Source organism: Macrotis lagotis, chromosome 8, assembly GCF_037893015.1.
Source record: "Macrotis lagotis isolate mMagLag1 chromosome 8, bilby.v1.9.chrom.fasta, whole genome shotgun sequence".
Taxonomy (NCBI): domain Eukaryota; kingdom Metazoa; phylum Chordata; class Mammalia; order Peramelemorphia; family Peramelidae; genus Macrotis; species Macrotis lagotis.
Genome location: NC_133665.1, coordinates 177001759 through 177022061, shown reverse-complemented (window position 1 = coordinate 177022061; position 20303 = coordinate 177001759). Strand labels below are relative to the sequence as shown.

The 20303-nt window shown below is 37.0% G+C and overlaps 1 protein-coding gene across 8 annotated transcripts in view; it reads left to right on the top strand.

The window, feature by feature from the left end:
* The window catches only part of SLMAP (sarcolemma associated protein), a 141318-nt gene that overhangs the window by 20949 nt on the left and 100066 nt on the right, over positions 1–20303 (top strand). For 4 of the 8 annotated variants that reach the window (XM_074198887.1, XM_074198885.1, XM_074198888.1 and 1 more), the window contains exon 2: positions 18294–18467. The exons of the other annotated variants lie outside the window; for them this stretch is intronic. In XM_074198887.1, the coding sequence (XP_074054988.1) occupies positions 18294–18467 (174 nt within the window). The remainder of the gene's footprint in view (positions 1–18293; positions 18468–20303) is intronic. 8 annotated transcript variants of the gene reach the window in all.

The following is a 20303-nucleotide window of genomic DNA, read 5'->3' as shown; positions in this document are numbered from 1 at the left end:
TTTTTATTTTTAGAGTTTGCAAACTACATATATATCATCTCACTTAAGAGTATTTATTTTTTTAGTTTAGAATTCCATATGACTTTTGACTTTTAAACTGCCTTACAGCTTTCTCAGCATATATTAATTAGTTTGCTCCTTTTTCTATAAATTCAATTTTCTTATCTTTATTAATTTGACTCTTAATTTGCATTTTGTCCACTTTGGAGAGTTTTCTCTGCCTTTCCTGTCAATATTTACTTTTGGAAAATGACTCTTGTTATTTTGAATGTGCACCACTTCATATTCATAAAATGTCATTTTTATCAGAACTATTTAATGCAAAGATTCCCTCCTTCCCCCTCTTCCCCATTTTTTCTTATTATGCATACAGTTTTTATTTTATACATAAATACTTATCCCCCCCCATATTATTGATCTCACTTTTCTTTTTATCTTCCACCTCTTCCTGTCAACTGTTGTTTTTTCCTATTGCTTGCAAACTTGCCCTAGTCTCCTTCATTCTTTAAAGAAATAAAAAAAAAACCCTCTCACTTTTATTGACTATTCCCATTTGCTTTTTCTTTCTCTTTGAAACATTCATTCAGCGGTCTGACTTCATACCTCATTCTTCTGAAATTGCCCTCTCCAAAGTTATCAATGATCTCTTCATTGCTCAATTCAGTGACCTTTCTCAATCTCAGTCTTCTGGCCCTCTTTATAGCTTTTGGCACTATTGATCACTATGTGCTTCTGAATTATCTGTCCTCTGTAGGTTTTTGTGACTTTCTTCTTACTGATTCTCTTGTTTGACCAACTCTTTCTCTGTGCCTTGTTGGTTCTTCCAAGTTGTGCCCTCTAAATGTAGTTGTACCCCCAAGATTCTGTCCTGGTTGTTCCCATCAGCCCTCATGGGTTTAATTCTCACCTCTGTGTAGATTATCAGATCTGTATCCACTCCTAACCTCTTGTTTAAGCACCAGTCTCAGCATCATCAGAAACTTTTGGACATCTTGAACTTAACCCATCTAAAACTGAACTCCTCTTTTCTACTAAAACCTCGCTTCTTTCCAACTTTCTTATTTATTGTTGAGGACAACAGCATCCTCCCAGTCACCCAAGATCCCATCCTTTATATCATCTTCAACTCTTTCTTGTCCAGTCCACAGCCAGACTATGTGTTTTCTACCTTTTCATCTTTTGTATCTTCATCTCTCTGTGAACTCCTTTGGTTCTTTAGTGGTTCATAAAGTCCTCTGTCATTTAAAACTCTTTCCTTTCTCTTCAGCCTTTTTACCCTTGCCTATTTCAGCTGAGTTAGTCTGTTGGCAAGTCCTCAAACATGACTCTCCTCCCCTTTGGCACTCTGTCCTTTTTTGCAGGCTCCAAGCTGGGACTGCTTTGCTCTCTTGGCTTTCTTTAGGACCTTGCTTTTGAACCCTTGCCCTGCTCTTCCTGGTTGCTAATGCCTTTCCTTTTCAAATGACTTGATCAGCTTTTTGTCTATCTGGTATGTGTCAAATTATTTCCATTTTGTTTTGCTCGTTAGAATGTGACCTTCTTGAGGGCATGGGCTTGATTTTGCTTTGACTCTTTGCTTCTCCAGTGCTTAGCTCTGTCTGGAACATTTAGATCACTGAAGAAAGCCTTGAGGACAGTATTTATCTGGCCACTTGGTTTTTTTTTTTAAATCAGTTTTGCTCATCCAATAGTGATACATGACATGACTATGCACAGGACATAAGATTAGAACCTTTTCTACAATAACAAATATGTTTTAGGTGAAGTTTCCATATTTGATTTCTTTATTTTGCCTGAGCCTATGTTGTTTTTTTCTTTGCTAATTTTCTTTCCTAATTGCCTCCAAGGTCTTTGAGTGTGTTTATGTAGTATTGTTGTCATGGTATTCCAATTATTCAAAGAGAAATAGTTCTGAATAGTCTTTTCTTTTTATTTTCATACTAAGATGTAAAATTTGCAAAGAGTTTATATTCAGTTTTGTATTATATGTGATGAATTTCTCAAGTATATGACCTAAGGTTACTTAAATTTTTTATAGTTCTCCCATTGTTTAGTGAGAGAAATTAAAAAAATACTGGATCAAATAGAAGGAATACATTGAATAAAATCTTTGTGACACAAACTAGGAAAGTATCTACTTTCCTATCAGCATGTGAAAGGCACTAAATAAAGTGTTTAGTTCATTTTCTGCTTTCATTTATTATACATTGAATATAGTGATGGTATCTTTTTACATTTTTTAAATTTATTTTTAAATTTATTTTTAAATTTCCCTACCCCAGCCATTGAGAAGACAAGTAAAATGGTAACTCTTATGAATGCAAGGATATGCAAAACAAATTTCTAAATTAGCCATGATGAAAATAACAGTAACAACAATAAAGTGAAAAAAGTCTGTAGTGCAGAGATAAGAGTATCATGTACAGCTTAGTGGCAGAATGGAAGAGTCCTAGGATGGAAGATGGAAAGAAGGAAGATGGGAAAGGAAATGTTCAATTAGCCTGAAAAGGAGGCATTGGAAATTTGAAAGGGAACCTTTTAAAGTTTTATTGCAAATTAACATCAAGAGGTATGCAAAAGCATCCCCTTAAACTTTTTTTTTAGGTTTTTTTTTGCAAGGCAAATGGGGTTAAGTGACTTGCCCAAGGCCACACAGCTAGGTAATTATTAAGTGTCTGAGACTGGATTTGAACCTAGGTACTTCTGACTCCAAGGCCAGTGCTGTATCCACTACGCCACCTAGCAGCCCCCCCCCCCAACTTTAAAAAGACATCTTACTGAGGTGGGAGTGGGAACCCTAGGGCATGGAAGACCGATATAAAAACATATTTTCTTGTAAGAGTGGCATTGGAAAAAGCATGGTCAAAGGAAACCTGGGCAACTGCTTGGTGTCAGTGAGACCATGATATCTGCCAGCAAAAGGAATGTCAGGCTGTTGTATTTTCATTTGCAAAGGAAAATAGGCCTTAGCCTAGGGAGAGAATAGAAAAACCTTCAAAAAGGACTTTGATTTGCTAGATTAAGAAGGATTTAGCCTCCCAACTGTTTGTTGTTCTCAGTCAGTTCATGTCACCTCGACTAGATTCATTGGATTCTAGGATGTTATAAGGTGGCAGGGTAAGATTGATGAATAAAGATTGGTGATTTTCAAAAATGGCTAGAAAATGTAATCTGTAAACTATGGGTCAGTGACCTTGACTTTGACTACTGGTAGTAATGATATTGTGGTTGTTGTTGATGTTGATAATGATGATAACAACACATAGCATATTTATCTAATGCTTTTAGGTTTTAGCACAATGAACTTTACATTTATGATCTTATTTGATCTTCACAAAAGTTCTGTAGAGGAAGCTATTATCCTTATTTTATAGTTGAGGAAACCGAGGTACCCAGAAATTAAAATGATTTGCAAGGTAACGCTACTGGTATCTGAGGTAGTTCTAACTCCAAGTCCTGGACTCTTACTGCAGCATCTAGCTGCCAAGGATTTTATTAAAGATTGGGTTAGTGAACTTTAAGGGAAGGAAACTGGGCTATATGAGTTCATCAGGAATAGGTCATTATCAATTAATCTATTTCAAGTTATGTTAATGGATTACCAGACTGTAGATTGGGGATGTCAGTGGCTATAATTTACTTAGGTTTCAATAAAATTTTTAGTATTTTATTTTATTTATTTTGAGTTTTACAAATTCTTCCCCCCCACCCCCCCACAGAAGGCTTTTTTAGTTGTTTTTTTTTTTTTTTTTAGTTTTTGCAAGGCAATGGGGTTAAGTGCTGGTGCTCTACCCACTGTGCCACCTAGCCACCCCAGAAGGCATTTTTAAACAAAGTTTTTGATAGTCTCTGATGCTTTGTTGTTAAATAAAATAATAGTTATAAACTAGACAAGTACTATGGTTAGTTGAATTCTTATCCCTCTGAGGATGCTAATAGTAATAGGTTCAGTGTTGGCTTAGAAGGATGTCTCCAGTAAAGTCCTTCAAGGAACTTTGGTCTTGTTCTAACATCTTTATTTATTACTTGGATAAAGGCATAGATGTGTCACTTATTCATAAATGGTCTAAACATTTCTATGTAACTATATGAAAAAATACTCTAATAATAAGAGAATTGCAAGAAAAATGCGTATTAACATATCTGAGGTTGTAGTCCACAATACTCAAAGTTGACAAAAAAGGAAATAACAAATGTTGCACAAAATGTGAAGAAATTGGCACATTTATGCTCTGTTGCATGTGAATAGGTGTGGATTGGTCTAGCTATTCTAGAAAACAAGTGGGAACTCTACATGTCCATTTACCCAGCAATCCTACCATTGGTCTATACACCAAAGAGATCGAAGGTATCAAAGAAAGAGGCAAAAGTTGTGCAGCTGTAAAATTGTTTATAGTATCTCTTTGTGTCAGGACAAAGAACTGGATTCTAAAGGGATACCCAGTTATTGGGAAATGAATGAACAAATTTTGATATATAAGGGCAATAGAATACTGTTGTGCTCTAAAAAATTTCGAAGAGGATAGTTTCTTTTTTTTTTAAGGTTGTTTTTTTTTTGCAAGGCAAATGGGGTTAAGTGGCTTGCCCCAAGGCCACTCGAAGAGGATAGTTTCGGAGAAAATTGTGAAGACTTGTATGAATTGAAGTGAAGTAAAATAGCAAAATCAGGAAGATAGTTTAGTCCAAATAATAGCATTACAAACATGAAAAGGTTTGAAAGACTTGGGAATTCTGACCAAATCAATGACCATCTATGATTCTAGAGGACCAATGAAGAGGTGATGATTTTAAATATAAAAAATCAATTGTGTGATCAGACATGATTTTGGGAAATTTATTTTGTTAAATATTTGTAACAAAGGTTTTATCCCCCCCCCCCCCCAGTGATGTTGGGGGAGCTAAGAGGGAAATGAATGCTTGTTCATTAAAAAAAATTTAATAAAAAAAATAAAGGTATGGATGTAATACTTCTCAAATTATAGGATTATCAAAAATTTGGGATGAATAGTATGCTAGTTAATAGAGTTATGATTTGAAAAACGTCTTCATAGAATATTGGACAAAATTGGATGAAATAGAATTCAATAATGGAATGTATAAATAAAGTCTCATCCTGGAATTAAAAAAATGAAGAACTTCACAAGTACAAGTTGATAAGAATGCACTACTTGGCAGCAGATATGTGAAAAAATATCTGAACTATCCATAATTGGGAAAGGTATTTCTTTCCCTATTCTAATATGAGGATTCTTTATCTGAGGTCCATAATCTGGGCACCAAGCGGGGGGTTACTTGGTTCAAGAATTTAGATGAGAAAAAATTTACACCACCATTTTTCCTAAGTTTTAGTTTTCTTTGTAATACTATGTGTTTTATTGTACATTTTAAAACATGATTCTGAGAAGGGGTTCTTATTGGACCATTCAAGGAGTTAATGACATTTAATTTATTTTTCTTTTTTCATGAAAGTGTTAATCTATGTAAATCTCCTTTGAGATTTTAGTCTATTTATTTTACCTTTATTCCCTGCCAATATTTTGATATATTGTTTCAGTGTTGCCACATTTTTTGCAATTATCTAGCCGATATCTCATAATACTTTGATTTGAATTACTCTCCATTTAAATTTGATTCCTTCCTTCAAAACGCTTATATTTTTGATTATAATTAATAAAAGATGTTTAACATCCTACTTTTCTTCATTTCTTTATGAAGTTTTTATTCCTTAGCAGCACATTGTCAATTTTTGAAAGATGACATTTACAACTGATATATATATATATGTGTGTGTATACACACACACACACACACACACACACACACACATCTAAATTTCTCTGTCTCTGTCTCTTTCCATTTTTTCCATCTATCCCTCTTTTTCATTTACTAATCACCAGAGATCCATCACTGGTACCTTTTTTAACATCTCTTAATTTCATCTTGTTTATCTTTGAGTAGGTCTTAAAAGGGTACATTGAACTCTTCATCTAATTAGGTTTTTTTATTAAAGATTTTATTTATTTTGAGTTTTACAATTTTCCCCCTAATCTTACTTCCCTCCCCCCACCCCCCCACAGAAGGCAATTTATCAGTCTTTACATTGTTTCTATGGTATACATTGATCCAAATTGAGTGTGATGAGATAGAAATCATCATCTAATATAGTTTTTCCCTGTAATTTGATTGTCTTCATCTATTTAGATACCATCCTATTTTGATTCATATAGTAATTGTATTTCAGTCAATATTGCCTTTAAAATAAAGTAGCTTGTCTCTTTTAATTCTATCATGTTTGTTCAGCCTTTTTGTAAGTTCACCTGAAGCACATATTAATCCATGTGTGTATCTTTATAGTTCAAGTATGATTATTGTAGATAGTTTATTATTGGAATTTGCTTTCTGGTCCATTCTGTTATTCTCTGTTTTATAGATGAATTAATGCCATTCGCATTTGTGTTGTGATTGTTGGGTTTTTCTCTCTGTCATAGATTTAGGAGGTAGATTCTTTCCCTTTTTGCCTTGGTAGTTTTCACTTTTTCCTCTTGAAATATGATATCCCGTGGCCAATATGACCAGAAAGGACAATGATCAATATTGGAAGGGATGTGGGAAATCTGAGACATTAAAACATTGTTGGTGGAACTGTGAATTCATCCAGCCTTTCTGGAGAGCAATTTGGAATTACAGCCAAAGGGCAATAAAAATGTGCATATCCTTTGATCCAGCAATACCACGACTGTGGTTATACCTTAAAGAGATCATGAAAAAGAGTAATACATCACTTGTACAAAAATGTTCATAGCTGCTCTGTTTGTGGCAAAGTATTGGACATTGAGTGAATGTCCATCAATTGGAGAATGACTGAACAAATTGTGGTATGTGTATGTGATAGAACATTATTGTTCTATTAGAACAGGGGGGGGAATGGGAATTCAGAGAAGCCTGGAAAGACTTGCATGAACTGATGCCGAGTGAGATGAGCTGAACCAGAACCAGAATATTTTACACCATAACAGCAACATGGGGTTGATGATCAACCTTAAAGGACTTGTTCAGTTCATCAGTGCAATAATCAGGACAATTTTGGGGTATCTGTGATGGAGAATACCACCTGTATCCAAAGAAAGAGTTGTGGAGTTTAAACAAGGACCAAAGACTATCACCTTTAATTAAAAAAAAAAGTTATCTTATGTATAATGTAATTTTGCCATCTCTTATATTTTCTTTTTTCCTTAAGGATATGATGTTTCTCTCTCAACACATTCAATTTTGATCAGTGTATAGCATGGAAACAATGTAAAGATTATCAGACTGCCTTTTGTGGGGGGGGGGGGAATGAGATTGGTGGGGAAAATTGTGTAATTAAAAAAAGAATACTAGAGCAAATAAAATATCATATCCTGGTTTTGCCTGTGGATAGCGGGAGAGATAAAACTAGGAGGTTTGGTCATGGTTTTCAGGAAATATATTGGTTCTTAAATTAACTCTCCTTGTCTTGTCTTTGGGGCCAGCTATTTCTGGTAGTAGTTGATCCTTTAGATTTTCTACTATTTTTGTTCTAATATTTCTTGTTATTTCATGGTATCATTATGTTCAGTCCATTTCTAATTTTCAGAGAGTTATTTGTATGAAGTATTCTATTTTCTATTCTAGGCTATTTAATCTTTCAATTATTATCCTAGAGTTCATTTTTACTTAGTTTTCTTTTTTGGTATATTTTGCTTCATTTCTGCCAGATTTTCCTGTATTCCTTGTGGACAAATCTTTTTTCCTATGAGACTAGCTGGTAGCTCTTGCACAGTTGTTTTCTTTATGGCCTATCCCTTGGAATCTTTGTTTGCTCATCTTGATTTGGGACTTGGTGCCAGGGCTTGACTCCTCACTCCCTTTCCTATTTTTGGATAGAGCAATCTAAGATCTTTTTAATGCAATTTCCTGGGGTCCTGTTCTCAGCTTCCCCTTTCCTCAACTACCCTTGCTGTTTCTGCCGTCTGGTTGCCCACCTGAGCTTGGGCTGATTCTTCTCATGGGGGCCTTTTATACTTTGGGTCATCTTTTTGTGCTGTCCTGTGCCAAATAAAGGAGTGTCCTGTGGTTTCTCATTGGATCTGACGGTTCTTAGAGCATATGTGGGAGAGCAGGATTTTCAATTCATGCCAACATCTTCACTACAGAGGGAGGAATGCTCATTTCTCATGTGTACGATGGTGTATAATTTACCATTATATGAATGTCATCATTGATTCAGTCTTGCTGCATTCATTAAATTTAAGAAATACTTAAATTGTGAATTTTTTTGTTCTTATTAAATACTTTTTTTGAAAGATGTTTCAGGATAAAGTTCTGGTAATGGAGCCAGAATCATAGATTTAGAAGGGGGGGGCACTTAAAGCACTATACCAGGATTGTATTGTTTGTTTTTATTATTAGTGTTTAATTCATGTTTGGCTCTTTGTTGACCTCTTCCTGGGAATTTCTTGTTAATGATAAATGGAGCTGTTTTAGCCATTTCTTTCTCCATTTCAATTTTACAATAAGGCAAACTAGGTGAAGTGACTTGCCCAGGATCACCCATCTAGGAAGTGTTTGAGGCTGAATTTGAATTCAGGGTTTACTGACTGGACCTTGGCCACTTGCTTTCCTTGGACTATATTAAGCACTTTACCAATATTCTCTCATTTGGTGCTCACAAGGCAAATTGTTCAATTCTAGGATAGAAAGGTTGAGAAGGAAGAACTTCTAGATGTATCATGTGATTCATTACTGAGCAAAAAAAAGTTTGCTTTTCTTTGTAATAGATTTCTTTGAGATGGTAATTTTGGGAAATTGGGGTGAGAAACATGGAAATCGGTAAAAATGTAAGATGAAATCCTATGTTAATTAGTAAAACTCTATTTGTTCAATTTATCACATCCAAAGTGGAGATGGGAAGACACCAAATTACACTTTTGTCATTGTTGAATCTCCTCATCTTTTCCTCTCAACGACTACCACCTTTTTGGGAAAGGAGAGACCTTACTTACACTTTCAGTTTTTTGGAAGCAAAGCACTTTTAAGACAAAACCTGATTGGTCCATGGTTATATCTAGAATCTCTATCACTCAAACCTTTCCATTCCATTCTCAGTAGCTTTACTTAAGTTATGAGCTCCCTCTTTTCCTCTATTTCATTACCTAAATTTCATGATCTCTCCTCCCCTTGCCCCCAATTTCTCTTCTCTTTTACTTTAGCTTCAGATTGTGCTTTTGATCCCCTCTCAAATTATCTTTTTAGAGGAAAATTGGAAGAAAAATAAGAGGGTTGGAGAAAGGCTTCCTATAAAAAAAATTGGATTTTGACTGGGACTTCAAGAAATCCAGGAAGATGCTGGGTGGAGTCGAAGAGGGAGAACATTGCAGATATGGGGAACAGCCAGAGAAAATGTCCAGAGCCAAAAGGTGGCAGATTTTGTTTGCGTGACAACCAGGAGGCCAATGTCCCTGCATTGAAGAGAACATGTTGTTGAATAAGGTATAAGAAGACTAAAAAGTTAGAGGGGTCTGGGTAATGAAGGGATTTGATCCTGGAGGCAATAGTAGCCACTGGAGGTTATTGAGTAGGAGGGTGGCCTGGTCAGACCAGCACTTTGGAAAAACACTTGAGTAATTGGGTGGAGAATACATCAGAGAGGGGAGAAAGGAGCCATGGAGATCCACCTGTGGCCATTGGAGGCCAGAGTGAGATGAGAAAGGCCTCCAGCAGGGTAAAAGGCAGAGTCGAGGAGAGAAAGGGGATGGGTTCTAGATGGCTTGCAAAGGTGCAATTGATAGGTTTTGGCAAGACTTTATATGGTGGCAAGGGGGGGGAACGAAGATGACACTTAGGTTCTGAGCTGGAGAGACTGCCTGCCACAAAAGTAGTCGGTAACATGTTTGCAGGAGAGGGTTTGCGAGGAAAGATAGTTGTATTTCAGACATGCTGAATTTCACGTCTGACAGACAGATGGAGATGTGGGCGGGAGGGGGAGGTCAGCACGAGGTTAGGGGAGAGAGGTAGTTTTGAGAATTGTCAGCATAATTTAATTTAATTCATGGGAGCTGCTGAGATCACTAAGTAAAGTCATGTGGAGGGAGAAGAGAAAAGAGCACAGAATAGAACCTTGTGGGATACTTTGTCTAGGAGGTATGGCTTGCACTTTGCTGGATGAGAAGGAATAGTCAGAGAGGTAGGAGAACTCAGAACTTGTCCCAGAAACCCAGAGAAAAGAGAGTAGTATCAAGGAGGGAGAAGTCATGAACAATGTTAAAAATTGGAAAAATGTTAATAAGGAGGATTGAGGAAAATGGTTTTGGTCATTAGGAGATCCCTGATAACCTAGAGAGAGTCACTGTCTTGTAAGGTGTTAGTGAGAAAACAGGAGAAAACAGAGTGGAGGCACTTAGGAGTTGATGGGATGGAAAAATCCAGAAACACTTATTTTAGACTGAGCTTGGGCATATTTGTATGGAGCCAGTAGAGTGGGAGAGACTGCAAATATGTGATGGATTGGGGTCAGCTTTGGAAGACTGGATGGCATGGGGGCTGTTTGAGCAGGCAGTGTTAGCCTTGGGGAGGAGAAGGGCCATCTCATCATGTGAGTCTGGAGTAAAGGGCAGAAGGCACCGGAGTTGGAGGAGCTGAGGAAGAGGGAGTTGGAAGAGAGATGAGGTGGTGATGGGGGTGGGGGGGGTGTAGGGGTGGGGGAGGAGAAAGCATGGGAGTCTAGTTAGAGGAGAAATGAAACTCGTGAAAGAGGAAAAGGGCATTGACACTTGTTGTCTCTATTTTCCTACGTGCTACTCACTTTTCTGTTTGTTATGACTTCTGTCACACCACTCACAATTTTTTCTTTTTGGTGAGCTTATTGGCAGCCTCCTAAACTGCTCAAGTGGTGATTTTCTTCACTCTCCTTTAGCCAGCCTCTCTGCAGTGATCTCCTCTTGTGGCTACTCTGCTTTCCTGTGGTCTTCCCTTCTGTCCCTCACCTTCTTTTATCTAATCTCTGTCAGCATCCATGGGTTCAACAGCTCCCATGTGATCTGTCGCTGTTAAACAAACAAATCACCATGCCTCTGCAGCTCTCCCTTCTGCTGACCTCCCTGGCTTCCTCTCAGTCTGTTAATTATGCTTATTACTCTGTTAATTCTTCTTTAGCCTTCTATTCATGAATAAGCATGCTAATATTTATCCTGTCTATAACTTGCTTTGTAAATAATGGCATGCTGTCTTCCCCCCTTAAGACTGAGCTACTTGTGACCAGGGACTGCCTTTTCCTCCTGGCCCTTATATCTGTGCTTGGTCCAATCATGTTGCTTAATAAATGTTGGTTGAGTTAGTGAAGGTCATTTTCCCTTTTTTTGGCTGTTCTGGGTCTCTCTCCTGAACTTGACTGGACTTTAGTCTCCCCTACTGAATGCTTCTGCTGAATCTCTCCTGAATAAGAACCATCCAAGTAAAGCTGGAACTTAAATATTGAAATAAACCCTTTCTAAAAGCCTTTCCTCACTGTCCTGGTGCCCCAGTTTGACAGCTAGGAGACCTCCTAGACCTTACTCTTCCAAGCTCTACTTAATCATTTGCTATGTCTTGCTGACCTTACCCTTCCTTTCTCTTGAAATTACTTTGTATTTAAGTTCTTCAGTAAGTGTTGCATTCCCTTGTGTACATGGGATGAGCCAAAGACTTTTATTTTGGACTTTGCAGCCCTAGAATGTACTGCAGCCGTGCACATAGCAGGCAGCTTGAGAATGTTTTCAATTTGATTGAATAATGTCCGTGAACTTTTTGGTAAAAAGCATTGGTTGACAAACTCCAAATTTGCTGTAGTCTATATTAGGGTGATTTCCCAGTGTAGTTCTCTATGTCCCTCTAGCCCCATAAAGATTGTGCTCATGTTTCATTTTTATATTCTCAACTTGAATAGAATTTTGAGTCTGACCTCTAAGAAGGAAATGGTTCTTAGAATAGAAATCACTAGCAGCTTGAGAAGAAGTGAGCACATCATTGTAGAGTTTGATAGGGATTGACCCATTAGTCAGGATTTCGTTTCATTTTGTTTTAGATTTTTGCCAGGCAATGGGTTTAAGTGACTTGCCCAAGGCCACATGGCTAGGTAATTATTAAGTGTGTGAGGTCGGATTTGAACTCAGGTCCTCCTGACTCCAAGGCCAGTGCTGTATCCACTGTACCACCTAGCCGCCCCTGTTAGTCAGGATTTTGGCCAAGGTTTTCTTCTGTGCTCCCTCTATTTATATTTTGTCTTGGTAATCTTGTCAAGAACCATCCTCTTGGTGCATCACTTTATAATGCCAGTTCCAGTCTCTGCCCCAAGCTTTAGTTCTGTACCCCCAGTTGCCACTGATATGCTTCACACAGAGGATGTTTTACAGCATGACACATCCTAAACAGAACTTCTCTCCAATGCTATGATCATCTCTTCCCCCATTTCTGCTAAGGGCATCTCTATCCTTTCGGCCTCTCGGAATTTGCCTTGACTCCTCACTGCCCCGACCCCACATATTTCTTTCTTTGCTTAAATCTTTTCATTTTTCTCTCTCAACATGTTGCATCCTCCTTTTCTGTCTACTCAGGCCAAGATCCCCTGTCTTTCATCATTTCAGGCTCTCAGCATCACTTTGTGGAGGTTGTCAAGTCTCTTCTCCAGACCATTCTGTGATCAGCTGGTAAAAGAAGTTTTCTAAAGAAGGGTTTTGACTGGATGGCTTCTCTTCCCAGTGAACTCCATTGGCTTCTGTAGCCTCTAAGATATAATATGAACTCCTCTGTTTAGCTTGAATGTGCTTCCTCTCTTGGCCACAACCTCTCTTTAATTGGACATTATTTCCCATGCTGCTCTTCCTGATAGAGCCAAAGTTCCCCTCACCATGCTCCTCACACATGACACTGCATTTCCCATCTTTGGGGAAATAAAAGATGAATTTTACACTGGCTCCCCCCTCCCCCCATGCCTGGAGCCCCTCTTCCAGAGGTTTCTCCTCTTCACTGATTTTAGCCAAATGTACCCACTGTTATTTCTTTTTCCCCCATTACTTTATTCCCATACTTCCTGAGAAATTAAAAAAACAAAACAAAACAAATTCCTTACTATATATACAATGTAGCAAAATAAATGACCATTTAGACAAAACTAAAAGTGAATGCCTTTTTCTGCATTTTAAAAATTCATCATCTCTTTGTCAGGAGGTGAGTGGCATGTTTCATCTTAATTCTTTTGGGCTAATGATTTATCATTGTGTTAATCAGAGTTGTAAAGTCTTTCAAAGTGACTTCACTTTAATGTCATATAAATTATTCTCCTAGTTCTCATTTTTCTCTGTATCAGGTCATAAAGAACTTCCATTTTCCTTTAAAATTGTTTATTACTGATGGCATAGTAATTTCCCATTGCAGTTATATGCCATATATATATCTTTAGCCCTCCTTCCTCTCTCCCTCAATAGGGCAACCCTTTAGTTTCCAATTTTTGACTAACTTAAAAAAAGCTAATAAAATTATTTGTTTTATATACATATGTGTGTTGACATTTTCTCTTTCTTTCTTTCTTTCCTCTCTTTCCGTTCTTTTTTAGATTTTTTTTTTAGTTTTTTTTTGCAAGGCAAATGGGGTTAAGTGGCTTGCCCAAGGCCACACAGCTAGGTAATTATTAAGTGTCTGAGACCAGATTTGAACCCAGGTACTCCTGACTCCAAGGCTGGTGCTTTATCCATATCCTTTCTTCTTAATCAGTGGTTACTATGGATGGTTTGAACCCCAGGACTTTCTTGCTTAAAGACTTTGTTGCTTTCCCCTCCCAACTGGCCTTATGTTTAAGGACTTTTTTTTTTTACAATTTATTTATTTTTTATTTATTTTTATTTTTTGCAAGGGAAATGGGGTTAAGTGGCTTGCCCAAGGCCACACAGCTAGGTAATTATTGTCTGAGACCAGATCCGAACCCAGGTACTCCTGACTCCAGGGCCTGTGCTTTATCCACTGTGCCACCTAGCCGCCCCTTACAGTTTATTTTTACAATGATGCAAGCAAGGCCTCATCTCATGGTTTTTTATGTACCCAATGGTTTATAATTGTTCTGCTCCTCTCCACTAAATATGAATTGTTCTTCTGCCCCATTCCTTCAGAGATGGCTCAGTAGTATGGGCTGCCTTTAAACATGGGTCACTGAGCTAAGTAAAGATCTGAGGTCAAATTGGAACTCAGCATGATGAGTCTGAGTGGTCTGGAATCGAGGTCCGTCTTTCTCCATCCACTGCTGCCACCTAATGACCCAAGCAGGCAGAGCATTCCACAGGTGAACCTTCTAGCTCTGACCCAGATCAAAGAATTGAGAGGCCCTAGAACTACAAAGCTCCTGACATCTGCATCTAGGACTTTTTTTTTAATTGAAATTTTTTTTTTATTTTTCCAATTACATACATTGGTAGTTTTTCAACATTCATTCATTTGCAGATTTGTGATTTTCTACCACCCGCCCTTCTCCCTTATTATGGCAGCAACAATCTGGTAAAAGTTGTACATGTTAACATATTTACATATTAGTCATGTTGTGAAAGAGTAAATCAGGGAAATAGGGAAAAAAGAAATAGGGGAAAAGAATAAAACCATTGGAGAGAAAGGAAAAACATAAAAGCAGTTTAAAAAAGTGACCATAATCTGCTTTGCTCTGCATTCAGACTCCATAGTTTTTTTTCCTCTGGATGTTGATGGCATTGTCCATAGTAGGTCTCTCAGGGTTAGGACTGTTTTTATTTGCATTTAGGAGCTTTATGTTTTTGCTGTTTATAAGCTCCTTGTGAGTAAAAATTGTGTCATTGTCCTTAAATCCTTCGCTCCTGGCACAGTGCTTGGCACCTGGGAGGTGCTCAATAAATGCTTGTTGATAATTAAATAACTATCAGGTGATATACTTTAGGCTTTAAGAGAGCAGATATTTCAGGAAAAGAATAGATTAGAATGCTTCAGCCTGAAATTCTTTATAGTACTTAGGCTCAAAAGGGATGCGGCACTTTAAGGAATTAAATTCTAGCCAAAAAAGTGATTTGGGTGAGGAAGAAAAGGGGAAATTATCTAGAGACCTTTTTTGACTGTATAGGCAACATATCAACCGCCTTCTGTTTTAAAAGACTTGAGGAAAATAATCCAGTTGAATAGAGATTCAGAAATATGAATAGGAAGAAAACCGGGTTAGAACATTATAAAGTAATGCAGATTGAAAACAGCAGAATGGAGTTGATATTACTACCACCACTGGATAAAAGGAAAAGTGTCTGGAAATGTTTGGAGAGAGGAACTTGGTCTGTATAGAGCAGAAGGAATTGACAAACTATATCTTTTTAGGCAGTAGTATAAATTATTTACAAGTTACTTGTTGTAAATTAAGTTTAATTGATTGTATTGATGTTCTCTGGGGACTGGACTATAATTAAATAATCCCATTAAAAAAAAGCAGAGAAACTGAAATTGTTTTGGAACTTCAGGATTCCTTTGTCACTACGATTTAATCATGTGAGTACTCTCTCTTATAATGCAGGTTTCTGCCTTCCCATCTTGGACTACTCTTGCTTGTGTCCCTCCATAAAAATCACTGCGTAGGAGATTCACCCATTTTATTATATTCTTCATGTTCTTTTCTGACGTCTTGTGCATATCAGTAGAACACACTGTAGTGAACACAACTGTGCTTGTCCCTTGCTCCCATTGTGATTATACTGTTTTTTTCCTGTCTGTTTCTATATTGACATCTTTTATATGTTTCTAATTAATTTTTCCTTTGCAATGTCTTGTAGCCTCTTTCCACCTAGAATGCTTTTTCTCTTCATCTCTGTCTCCTGGCTTCAAATCCTAGCCAAAATCCCATCTTCTGTTAACTGGATTACCGAGAAAACAATGGAGTTTCAGAAAACATCCAACTTCTGCTTCCTTTATTACGTTGTGTTCACAACAAATTGTGGCAAATCCTCCATAGAGGAAAGTACCAGATCATCTTACTTGTCTCCTAAAGAGCTTGGATTTGGAACAAGAAGCAACAGGTAGAACAGAACATGGAATAACTGATTGGTTTAAGATTGGAAAAAAAGAATGCCAAAAGACTGTATGTTGTTACTTCAATTATTTAAATTGAAAGTATATTATGTCAAATGCCCAACTGGATGAATCAAAAGCTGGAATTCAGGTTGCCAGGAGAAATTTCAGCTGTCTCATCAAATATGCAGAGGGTGTCATTCTGAAAATACCATAAAGAATTCTCTTGATGAAGGTGAAAGTGGAGAGTGTTAAAGCTGTCTTGAAGCTTAACATCAAAAAAAAAAAAGAATCTAGGATCTTGGCAACCAGTCTTATTACTTTCTGGCTAATAGAGGGAGAAGAAATGGAAGCTTTGTCAGGTTTCTTACACTTGAATCCAAAGATCATTGCAGACAATGACTGTATCCGTAAATGAAAAGATGCTTGTCCCTTGGAAGAAAAGTTATAGCAAAACTGAACAGCAGACTAAAAAGTTAATTTTTTATTATTAAAGATATTACCTTGATGATAAAAGTTCACATATAGTCAAAGCTATAGTTATTCCAGTAGCAATTTATGTAGGACTATGAAAGTTGTACTTAAAGGAAAGATGAGCATTACAGAAACAATGCTTTTGAATTGCGGTGCTGAGGAAGACTTCTGAGAGTGCCTTTTAAGAGCAAAGAGATCAGATGAGTAGTATTTAAGATAAATTAATTCAGGCTAGTCACTTGAAGGTCAAATACTGAATCTGAAGCTTAAATACTTTAACTACATAATGAGAAGACAGAACTCATTGGAAAAGATGTGGGGAAATATGGAAGGCAAAAGGAGAAAGGGATAACAGAGGATGAGATGAATGAAGCAACAGGTGCTTGGACAGACTTTGGGAAATAGAGGACAGAAGGACCCAAGGTCCTGGGGTCCATGGGACCATGAAGAGTTGGATATGACTGAACAACCATAAGCCTTTTTTTTTTGTCTTACTGCTGTTTACTTTCTGGTTGTTCCTTGCTTGTATTTCTTATATGTAGTTTGCTCATACAGATTTGTTTATTGTCTCCACCATTCAGGGGAGTCTCCTTGTAGGCAGAGACTGTCTTTGTTATTTTGGATCCCCAGGAAACATCTACAGTAGGCACTAAATAAATGCTCCTTGGCTGACAATGCCTGTCACTTGCTTCTCCTTCATCTTTTGAGTAATTTTCACTTTTTTTTCCTTTTTTTTAGTTTTCGCAAAGTAGTGGGGTTAAGTGACTTGCAGAAGATCACATAGCTAGGTAATTATTAGGTGTCTGAGATTGCATTTGAATTCAGTTCCTCCTGACTCCAGGGCCAGGGCTGTATCCACTGTGCCATCTAGCTGTCCCTGACTTTTTTTTTGCCATACAGCATTAGGAGAAGAATGCTTTATAACAATCTATACTTCAAAAAGTGAATATTCGTGCATAAAACGACCAACATTATATGTTGACTCTTATCCTCTTGGAGACATCTGGGAGGAATCAAGGGAGAGACACATAGATCAGAAAGTTAGCCTCCAGCCTGGTGGTAGAGTGGAGAGAACTGGCTGCCTCACTTGAAATTAGGAAAACACAAATTCAAATGTTGCTTTTTAGATGCTGTTCATTTTCTTATCCCAGTGAATCATTTAACTTGTTTTAGCCCCAATTTTCTTCATGTGTAAAATGGTTTAGAATAGCAGCACCTCCAGAGTTACAGGAATATCAAATTAGATAAAATATAAACTGCTTTGCAAATCTTAAAACATCATAAGTATTAACTCTTTTAGTGTTGGAGGGACTCTTTCATATAATTGTTATTCTGGATCCCAGTAGATTATTAGTGCTTAAAATTTTTTGTAATCATTAAATTGGAATATTAAAGATGAGTTAAATGGATGAAAATAAGGTAAAGAATGAGAAATCTTTATCCAAGGAGAGAAAAAATAGTTACATTTCAAATGAACAAACATTCATATTTGGAGTAAATACCTCAATCCCCCAAAAGTACGGGAAGTGAAGCTTTTGTAGATGGAACTGAGGGCCAATGGAGAAGCGTGACTTGATCTGGGTTTTGTGAGAAGAGTGAGCTGCTGAAGGGATTTAGCTCTGTTAGAAGAGTGATGGACAGTTAAAGAAAGCTTAAGATGCTATGTGGTACAGGAACCCAGTAAGAACCAAATGAGAGAGAAAAGGAGACAGCAACTTTTTTACAGTTTTGTGGTGAAAGTGAATTTGTTACATTTTTTCTAGATCAAAGAAAATGATCTTAATCCTGGGAGACATAGAATGAAATGTTCACAAAGCAACTGGGAACCCCAGATAATTGAGAAGAAAAAAGAGACCCACTTTTTCTCAATTTTGGCTTGGATGCCACGACTAGACAAGCCACATCTCAGCTTGAATGTGATTATTGAGCTGCTTTTGGTAAGATGGTAGCCAGAGAGACCTAGAACGAGCAAGATTATAGCTTTGATGTCATCTGACTTCTTAGAAACCTTTTGCAGTCTTGTGTTTATTTCTGAATAACACTGCCTCCTTTCTGGTTGGTTTACCTTTTTTTAATGGGGGCACCCTTGGGGGCTAAGATCATAGTTGTTTTGAATACCCTCATCCTCAGAGATACACACATCCACAGAGATACACACACACACACACATGTTTATTTTGGACAAACTAAGCCACATTGTGGACACCTTGAATTGTTGAAGTTACTCTCTCATGCTTAAAATAGGACTTCATTTTTATCTTAAAGAAAGTCTATATCAAGAAGTGTGCTTGAAATCATATTGTTGGAATCATCATCATGATCTTTTAAAGAATTCATTAACCATCTCTTTAATATGATATGTTACATGATTTTTCCAGAAATAAAATGTCACGTTCAATTATTATTAATCCCAGTGAGTTATAGTATGCAGATTCCACTGTTTTCCTTTTTACCAAAATTGAAGTATTTGCCTTTTCCTAGTCCTGCAGAACCTGTTTTCTTTTTTACATTATCATTCACAGTTACTGTTAATAACTCTGCAGTTGTTTGTGTTCCTTTAGATGTTGTTCAGCTGGGCCTATTGACTTGAACTCTGTACAGGCATTTAGGTTCTTTTTTTCCTCCTTGGACTTGACTTTTTAGCCATGTTTATTCTGTTTTTTCCCATCCCTGTATTCATTCCTTCTTCCCTTCAGCCAGAGGAGTACTGAGTGAAAACTTTCATTTTTCTTTCTGGGAAGCTGTGTGTGTGTGTGTGTGTGTGTGTGTGTGTGTGTGTGTGTGTGTGTGTGTGTGTGTGTGTGTGTGATCTATTTATTACTTTAAGATCTGCAAAGCAGTTTACAAATATCTCATTTATTCTCACAACAGCCTCCAGTTTACAAATAAGGAAACTGAGGCAGACAAAAGTTTAGCGACTTTTGCCCATGTTCACATAGTTAATAAATGTCTGAGGTCAGCTTTGAACTTAGATATTACTGAATACAGATCCAGAGCTCTATTCACACTATTAACTGCCTCTAGAAAATGATCTTAAAAATCTCTTCTCTTGTTTGATTTTCGTCTCCCTAGGTTCTATTTCTATCCCAGTCCAGTACAATATTATCTTTTTCTGAACCTTTGAAATCTGCTCCCTCTAAATCTGAAGTGTTTAGCAGACCATTTCTTGGGTTTTTCTTCCTTCCCTATTACAAATTTTTCGGCCATTTCTACTTAAGGTTTCTCCCTCACAGCTGTGTGTGTGTGTGTGTATGTGTGTGTGTGTCTCTGTCTCTTTGTGTCTATGTATCTCTGTGGGTGTGTATGTTAGTGTCCAAGACAGTCTTTGAAGAATAAGAACATGAGAGATAGAATAAATAGCAACATAAGCAACATAAAGTTCATAGCAGACTGGTGTGTGTATATATATATATATATTTTTTTATATTGTTGATTCCTCTTTGTTAGTTTTATTAATTTTTTATGAGAGATTTTTCTCTTTTATCAGGGAATTTTTAAATGGTTTTTCAAAAATGAATACAAAGAAAAGTTTGCTTTCTTCTGTCCCTATGTATATAGATTATTATTATTATTATTTATAGTGATATTCAGGGGGCAGTGGAGCTCTATTTTAAGATCTCTGGTTCATATTTCACTTGTTACACTGGTCTGTTTATATGTCTATCAGTTATTTACTATTGAACTAGCTAATGGGAAAAGTCTTAAAAATATTGAATAAATTAAAGATCTTATATTTGTGTCTTAGATTTTACAGAGCAGGAGTCTCCCCTCCC